The sequence below is a fragment of the Ipomoea triloba genome, chromosome 8 (genome assembly GCF_003576645.1).
Source record: "Ipomoea triloba cultivar NCNSP0323 chromosome 8, ASM357664v1".
Taxonomy (NCBI): Eukaryota; Viridiplantae; Streptophyta; class Magnoliopsida; order Solanales; family Convolvulaceae; genus Ipomoea; species Ipomoea triloba.
This window is the reverse complement of record NC_044923.1, coordinates 9,804,011-9,813,205: the sequence shown is the minus strand read 5'-3', so window position 1 is coordinate 9,813,205 and position 9,195 is coordinate 9,804,011. Positions and strand designations below refer to the sequence as shown.

General features: G+C 32.2%; 1 protein-coding gene across 3 annotated transcripts; it reads right to left on the bottom strand.

Annotated features, from left to right (window-relative positions):
• Positions 1-4,509: 4,509 nt before the first annotated feature.
• On the bottom strand, positions 4,510-9,195 carry LOC116026649 (D-cysteine desulfhydrase 2, mitochondrial). 3 transcript variants are annotated; one of them, XM_031267989.1, is made up of 7 exons: positions 8,917-9,195; positions 7,475-7,798; positions 6,893-6,935; positions 6,196-6,537; positions 5,935-6,064; positions 5,145-5,318; positions 4,510-4,999 (listed from the first exon to the last, which is right to left on the bottom strand). In XM_031267989.1, the coding sequence occupies exons 1-7, from the start codon at positions 9,073-9,075 to the stop codon at positions 4,777-4,779; spliced, it is 1,395 nt and encodes a 464-aa protein (XP_031123849.1). In that variant the 5' UTR covers positions 9,076-9,195; the 3' UTR covers positions 4,510-4,776. The 3 variants fall into 3 exon arrangements, with proteins under 3 accessions (XP_031123849.1, XP_031123850.1, XP_031123851.1); XM_031267990.1 differs by having other exon boundaries at positions 6,196-6,522; XM_031267991.1 differs by having other exon boundaries at positions 4,959-5,003.

Genomic DNA, 9,195 nt, shown 5'->3' with positions numbered 1-9,195 from the left:
AAAAAAATTTCCCTTGTTCTGGTTGAATTTTCAAAAAAAATTGTTTTTGCAATTTTTGACCAAAAGATTGTATGGAATCGGCATTTTGGGTATAAAATGAAAAATCTTGATGACGATTTTTCTTTTTGGAAAAAAAAGACAATTTTTAGGAGTTTATATGTTCTCTGAGCAAAAAAAAATTGATGGAGAAAAGGGAGATTTTGATCAAACAAAATTTCGTTTTTGTTTGTGGAAAAAAAAAATTCTATATATAATATGATACAATGTTCATAGAGGTATCAAAATACATGTCTAGAGATTTGAATAGCATGTATAATATTGCATAAAGGCTCTGAACAGATATTGTAGATAATATGCAGAAAAATACATATACGTATTGCATATTGAATAACAAAAGAAAATTACCATTCACCGGAGAAGTACTAAGCCCGGAGAAGTACTAAGTGTGCTGATAACGTGTTGAGATTTTGGTGCCCGTTGGCTATTAGCTCCTACCCGATGGACATTGCAAGTAATTGAAAAAAAAAAAAACAGAGACACAGGAAATAGGGAGAGAGAGAATATTTCATTAGCCTGACTCTGTACATATTACAAAGGATATATATAATACTGAATCATAACGGAAACATAATGAAGACATAAATATGTCTGTTACATAATAATTCCTAATAATGTCCACTAAATACAAATATTTATAACAAATGACAAAATATCAAACAATTATAATAAAGTTAAAATACAAAATACATTATAAATTACAATAGAATGTCTTTTAATAGATTACATGATAGTTAAGGTTGGAGCGAAAAATATACTTGAGTGAGGTGAAAATGTGAAAATATTTATGACAAAATATGAAACATAATCAATTTGATAAAATAATTTAAATAACACTATATTCATAAATACTTTTTAATTTTAATTTCTAAGGTAGACTAAAAAAGACATGCTTTCAAATATCAAGTTTGGAGTTCAACCAACTAAGCTATTCAAATTATTAACAATTTGAACATAAATATAAGTTTTATATACACTTTAATGCTATATATGTGTATATATCTATCTACTATACTAATAAGAGCCAAAGAGAGTTAGGCCTAAAATGGGTAGAAAAAATGGCGGTCAAATTATTAAATCAAATGGATGGTTCAGATGAATTATTTAATCAAATAGATGGTTAAGATAATTCAGATTAATATTATTAATAGAGATTACCTAATTTAACCTTACTTTTATGATTATCCGTTAAGTTTTCCGTTAAATATACTCTTTTCCGTTAACTTTTAACTTACCCATTAATTTTTATAAGAAAGATCTTAGGTTCGAACCTCATCTCAATCAAATTTGACATAATTAAGTTTCTCACTCTATTTACTCTTATTAAATTAAATAAATTAGTAGCTATACAACAAAAAATGATACATATGTATTTCTTTAATTTAGAATTATGTGTCTACAATACCTTTATTTGAAAATATTATTCATTATCAAAAAATTAAATTAAATAAGAGAAATAATTTCATTAGTTATATTGTCTTTATTTTCTCTCATGCAAAGATTCTTTACATTCAAATTTATCAATTGAATATTCATTACATTGTCCATTATCTTATTTTTACAATATCTTGTAATTAAATATCAAAGTTATATATTTATTTACCAAGTATTTTATTAATACTATGAAAAAAAATTTAAAATAATTTGAAGCTAATTATATTAACTACTTGGGGATTGGTCGACAAAGAGAGTACTCAAATAACCCAACAAATTGAAGCGGAATCGCTCTATTTTACTCTTATTGAATTAAATAAATTAGTAGTTACACCAAAAAATGATACATATGTATTTCTTTAATACCATGAAAAAAAATAAAAAAGAATAATTTGAAACCAATCATATTAACTCATTGGGGATTTAATTTGTTGACAATGAAAGTACTCAAATAACCCATTACCCAGCAAATTGAAGCGAGAAACTACCTTTTACAGCCCGTTTGGTTCGCTGGAAAATATTTGAAGGAAATGGAATTCAAATTCCATGTAAAACAAATTACCAAGAAAACAAATTCCACTGTTTGGTTGGTGGAAAAGAAATTTCTGGGAATATGAATTCATTGTTTGGTTAGATTTTGAAGGTTAAGGAATTATGAATATAAAGACCAATATGCCCTTAGAAATAATGATTTGGCTATATATACATGTGTAATTAATAAAGTTAGTTGAGGGTAAAATAGTCCAAAGCTTATACTTTCTTCCCACCTCCCTTGGAAAAAAAAATACCTAACTCTACTAAGGAATTTGTTTTCCTTCTTCTTTGGGAAGTCAAATTCCATGGAAATCATTTTCCATCCAACCAAACAACATAATCTTTCATTTTCCTCAACTTTTTGGAAACCATTTTCCATGGAATTGATTTTCCATCCAACCAAACATGCCATAATATCTTTGGAATATCTAATATTTTAAATTTTCAAATTTTTATTAATTTATTTAATCTTTTTTCTTAAAATATGAATTTCTTTATCCACAATAACTCATTCAACAATAATGGTTGAACCAAATGAACCCTAGGCAGAACACCTAAAGGAAAGTCCATATCTCTTATATCATAATCTCATTGCATGACGTTGTCATCTATGCTACCAACAATAACCGAATTGCAAATAACACACTACCAACAAAAAGGAAGAGAACAAATAATAAAGATGAAGACAATGACAATGTTACTCAAAAGAGAATTAAGAACACTTAGAAAAATTCAAATGAAAAGTTGTATTTATTTAGACTCTATTTTTAGGCCAAATATTTAGACTATCGATTTTACAAGGTTGCAAACATTTATTTTAGTAATAATTATAATGAATTTTCTATACTATCTTGGATTCATATGCTTTGAGTTAGATATTTAAATAAAAAAATTCGACATTCAGTTACACATGTATAAACTTCTCCTATATAATCTTGTATTGATATACTTTCAAATATTATTTAAATATAAACATTGGGCATTAACCCATACGCGCATTAACTAGTTATACTAATCCTCACCAAAAAAAAAAATTAACTAGTTATACTAATAAAAGCCAAAGAAATTTAGGTCTATAATGGGTAGAAAGAGCCAAAGAAAATTAAACCTATAATGGATAGAAAAAATGACGGTCAAATTATTAAATCAAATGGATGGTTCAGATTATTTAGATTTATATTTTTCCTTGAGATTTTCTAATTTATCATTAAAGTTGACATATTGTTGAACATATACTACGAATATGTTAGAGTATATATTATTCAAAAGTATCTCACTTTATTACTCTTATTAAATTAAATAAATTAATAGTTACAACAAAAAAAAAAAATTATGCATATGCATTTCTTTAATTTATAATTCAATGTCTACGGACTACAATGCATTTATTCAAAAAAAAATTCATTATCAAAAAATTTAAAAAGAGATATAATTTCATTAGTTATATTGTCTATATTTTATACAATGTGAAGATTTCTTACCTTGAAATTTATTAATTAATAATATTCACTACATTTTTCATTGTTTTCTTTTTAGGACTATCTTGTAATTAAATATCAATGGTATACTACAAAATAATGTTATATATTTATTTATCAAATATTATGTTAATAACATTGAAAAAAAATTTAAAAAAAAAACAATTTGAAGCCAATTATATTAACTACTTATATGGATGATTTGTTGACAAAGAAGACATTTAAATAACCCAATAAATTGATTTAAAATTCATTATTAAAAATGTCAATGTAGGGCAATAGAACATTGTGACACACTTGATGCATTGAAAATATGCTGAGACTACAACATTGCTGGAATCAATCTTTCAAATTCAAAAAATGAAAAATTTCAAAAATAACTACTTAATCTTGTATGTAAAATGCCTATTGTGCATTCTTTAAATATATTAAAACTAATATAAATTTACAATTCATTTCATTTTTTATAATCAGCCTGTTTGGATTAAAGACAAAATCAACATCAATCTTGATAACATAAATAATTGGTATATAGGATGTAACCTGTTTAAAAATGTTTATTGACAAAGTAGCAAACTATTTAACTGCATGCATTTTGATGAAAAGGTAGCTGGGTACTCCAAAATTAGTATCAAATCAAAAAAAAAAAAAAAATCACACACACAAAATCAAGTACTATACTCATTCATACTAATCTCGTATTAATATACTTTGAAATACTTATTTAAAAATAAATATTGGGCATTATCTCATCCGCACAATGCGCATGAAAACTAGTGCATACATATATATAAAGGGGCAGCTGCCCCCATACTAGCTCCGTCTCTGTTGGTAACCCTTGGTGGCTTGGTTATCTCTGTTGGTAACCCTTGATTTGCTATTTTATAACAATAAGTTTAGTTGTATATTTGACATTTTCTCTAATAATAATAATAATATACTGAATAAATATGCATGCAAGAGTAGGAACATATATATATATATATTGTCATGGCAAACTCAACCGGTCACAAAGATGAAGCTTATCATAAGAGACCAAAGATCAAATCTCACTAATAATAGTAGGCAAAAAGTCTAACATTTGTTGATCAACTAAGTCACATTTCTACCTTTTTCTCACGATAAATATGTATATTCTGCAATTAGTTGATAATTACAATTCATTACTCATCAATGCTGCAAATTTTTTTTGTTTTTAATCACAAGAAAGCCACCAAATAGCCAACTTGATTGCCTTATTATGCAATGCAGTCACAAGAAAGCCACCAAAACTTCATTCATTCAACATTTGAAAGTAAGATCTGTACCGCTGAGCCAATCCAAACATACCGAGTGTGCCTCCTGTGTGAAGCATCACAGCCTTCGCACCTTCCTCGCGACTAAATTGCATTCCCAGTTCCCAAGCAGCGAGAGTGTATACAGGATCAACAAGAACACCAGTATCCCGAGCAATTCTTTGGCATTTCTCAACTTCACCTTTCAACGCTTTGCCAAATCTGTCTAAACAGGAACAGGACAAGCAACAGATTCATTACTTAAAACGCCCATACAGTGATCCGAGCTCCAATGCATTTAAAAATGACTATTGCTACAGGTTACTAGAAAATCAAGCAAAAAATTTTCCAGAAAGGATTCAATTACTTTCTTGGTAAGCTGCGTTCTACCCAGTGCACAACTCCACGTCCTTTGCTCAACAATTGGTCAAGATCGGGGAGATTAAAACTCACACGAAACTCAGAAATTAGACTTTTCTCCTTTTGTCTATATCCCTCAATAGTGTCAGCCAGCATAACTGCAGTGACTTTCCATGGGAGCCTGAAAAAGCAACACATCAAAGCTAAATATACAAAAAAGATGCAGATACAAACTATTTTTGAAAGGTCACAATTTGACCCAATTTAAAATACAAGGGTTAAGGTTAAGGTGATGTAAGATGTTAAAGAGTCTTACACTGAAAATATAAGAGAGAATATATGGGTTTATAAGGCCATGAATTAGATTAGCTAATTTATTATATTCAGTGTTTCAGTGTGATTTGGCCCATGTGCATTATAGCCCAGTTAAGTGACCCTAACCCAATCTTGGATTATACCACGGTAGGTTTTAGGGGAGGGTGCAATCCCAAGCCTGCTTGTTTGGTCCACTTTGGTGGCGTCCATAGCGGTTGTCCACTTGAGAGGGAGTGCATTAAAGATGCAAATACAAACTGTTATGGAATATATAAATAATATGGAATCTATCTTATATTAGGCATCTTGGAGATTTAGGTTTTGAGTAGATAGTCATACGGAAACCTGTTTCCTTATTAGAGTCTTCTAACAAGTATATATAGGGCTGTATTCTCTTTTCTCAGACAGAATACAATAAACAACTTGTTCAGAAATTCTCTCTTTACTTTCGTAACACAAACAAATAAATAAAAGACACTCACCCTAGGCAAACAGCTCCAAGTCCTAAACCAATGGCAGTAGTACCTGTACCAGCATCTACAATAACCTTAAGTGCCTGATTTCTTCCAAATAAATGTTCCTGAGACAAGTATTCCACAAGCCGTATGGCACCTGAAATGAGCATTTTGTCATAAACATCTGAGAGAATCAACATCATGTTAGACATTATTTGTTTCAAATGGAACTCAGTCTAATCGCATAGGAGCCATGTAACATAGTAAATCTGTTAACTGATAAGTTACCTAGTAATCCTACAGCATCTCCAGCACCTTCATTAATAATTACCACCTTCTTTTCACTTTCTGCATATGTACGAGTAGCCACTTGCACAGACTGTTCACCGAATCCTTGATTAGAGAAAGAAGCCTCCAGAAGTTCACCAAGTGAGACAATTGACCCATCACTGCCTGCCACCTTATTGGCATGCATTGCGAGCATTTCTTCTCTCTTGGCATATAGAGATCTTGGGACATATCTAACATTGCCATACATTGTGGAAATTAAATTGTAGCCAGTGAGAGTTTCAGGCTGTTCACCACGAAGAAGTAAATGTGACTTCAGTCCCCTCTCTGCACATGATACAGCTGCATTACAGAAAAAAAAATTAAAGAAAAAGGAGGTTAAGAAGCATGCTCAAATAAAGACTCAACTAATGTGACCAATGCTGCAGAAGGCGCTAGGCGCTAATCGGGCGTTGGGGGGGCGCCTAGGGCCCTAAGCGGCCGCCTAATTTTTTATTTTTTTTTAAATCTACTCAAAACAATGTCGTTTTGAGCAAAAAAAAAAAAAAAAAAAAAAAAAGAAGTTCCGACCGATTAAAAACCGCCTACACCCCTTTTTGCCTAGTGCCTAGGCAGCCGCCTAGGCCGATTTTTACAACACTGAATATGACAAACAAAACCAATTAAAATGCCGTACATTGACTATTACATCACATACCAACAGCAGCTGCATGTGCACTTTGACAACCTCCACATGCAACCTAAAAATGTTGCAATCAGAACTTGTTTCATACTTTGGTCCCATCATTAAACTAAATTTCTGGAGATATTAGTTATTCAGATTTTCCTATTTTTATCAATCAATACTAATTTATCATGAATATTCTCATTTCTGTTTGTTAGGAGTCCCACATTAAAAATAATAGTAAGAGAGAACATATGGGTTTATAAAACCATGGGTTAGACTAGCTAATTGATTGGATTCAGTCTTTTAGTGTGGTTTGGCCCATGTGGATTATAGCCCAATCTTAGATTATAACACTGTTCAACCTTTTGCGTTGGCAAATCCTAAGCTCATTTGGAGCGTGATCTCACCAAACCAACCTCTATAGGTATGCCACAATCTCACCCAAGATATCAGAATCACCAATCACAACTCACTAGGCACTAGCACCACATTTCAAAGCTATTAAGTTGGTCCTTGGGTAGGAATCCCAAAAGGATGCCCAATTTAATACAGGCAAACTTATGCTAACCATTGACATAAGCACGCATACACTGAATAAGCAATTTAACTTACTACATCAGTTACTGAATTATGTTCGAGGAGAGGGAGCAGCGCATCCAGTTTCCTTGCCTTGTTACCATTCACCAGGGGATGCAACAAATCATCCCTCACCACATAAAAGGATGGCTGGCAGTGGTTTTCAGCCACCAAACTCTTGCCCAAGGAAGGTTGTTGAATATTGACAAAAGAAACATTGTCAAAAGCATCCCCCTGCTCTCTGTACAGATTTGATACCATTATTTGGTGAATTTGGGTAGCAGGGCTCCTCAGTGCCCATTTTCTATTGAGCAATTTTGACACAAACTCCTCTTTATGCACACTGAGTTCCAAAGCACCCTGAAAAAGGGCAGGAAAATTATTACCATAAAATTCTGGCTATCCATGAAATTTCTAAGGATGACAATATATTAAGGGTGTGTTTGGAAAGTAGGAAAATGACTTCTGAAAAATGTTTTCAGGAAAATGAGTCATTTTCAGTGTTTGGATGTACTTTGGAAAACCGTCTGTGTGTGTTTGGTTCATTTTCCGGAAAATGAGTAGAAATGTATAATTATATATTTTTATTATTTTATTTAAAATATAAAAATATATAAACTAATAATATTTATTAGAAATTAGAAATAATTTTTTTTTTTACAAAAAAACGTCGCACGAAGCCATTTTCTGTTTTTGGAAAATGACTACCGGATTTTTTGTCCGGAAGTCATTTTCCGGAAAAATGAGCTCATTTTCCGTGGTCAACGGAAAATGTTTTCCGTTTACCACATTTTCCGGATGTTGCCAAACACCAAAAGCCCGGGAAATCATTTTCCGGGTTACCAAACACACCCTAAGAGGGACAGAGCCAGGATTTCTCTTGAGTGGGGGCGAAGAAGCAAAGGTAAATTATGACAATACGGATAAAATCTGACATACTCACTGTCTCACTGGTTAACTGCTCACAATCCTCACATTCAAAACAATATTAGAATTTAGGCATACTCACTGCTAGTGCTCACATTCATATAATTGATATAAATTGAACAAATTGAGACATTGTTTTGGGCGAAGAAGCAAAGGTAAATTATGGCAACACCAATAAAATCTAGACATACTCACTGCTCACAATCATCACATTCAAAACAATATTAGAATTTAGACTCACATACTCACTGCCCACATTCATATAATTGATATAAATTGAACAAATTGAAACACGGTTTAAACAAATTGAAAAAATTGAGACAGAGCTCACATTCATATACAAAAAGCACATTCATACACTGAACAAATTCATCACATTCTGACATTCACAAATTGAACAAACTGAGACACAACCCTGCTCACATTCATAAACAAATTGAACAACGCACATACAAAAAGCATATACATTAAATTGATTAAAAATAAAAGTAGAGAAATTAGGGAAATTAGAGCAAAAATAAAATTAGAGAAATTAGGGCAAAAATACGAACCTGAGACCTGAGAGTTGAGGAGAGGCGCTGACTACTGAAGCGGTGTTCCTGCTTTCTTGCTGACCGGTAAGGCGGCGAGCCGGCGACCGTCGGTGTGGCGGTGTTCCGTGTTCGGCGGAGACTGGCGACTAGCGAGGTGCGACTGTGCGGCACAGACATGGACAGAGGCACAGAGCGATAGAGCCACAGAAGACGGCTGAGTCCTGAGAGGAGACAGGAGCGACGAAAGAGAGGCGAGAAGCGGAAGAAGCAGAGAGGCGAGAGAGCTCTGAGGCCGTG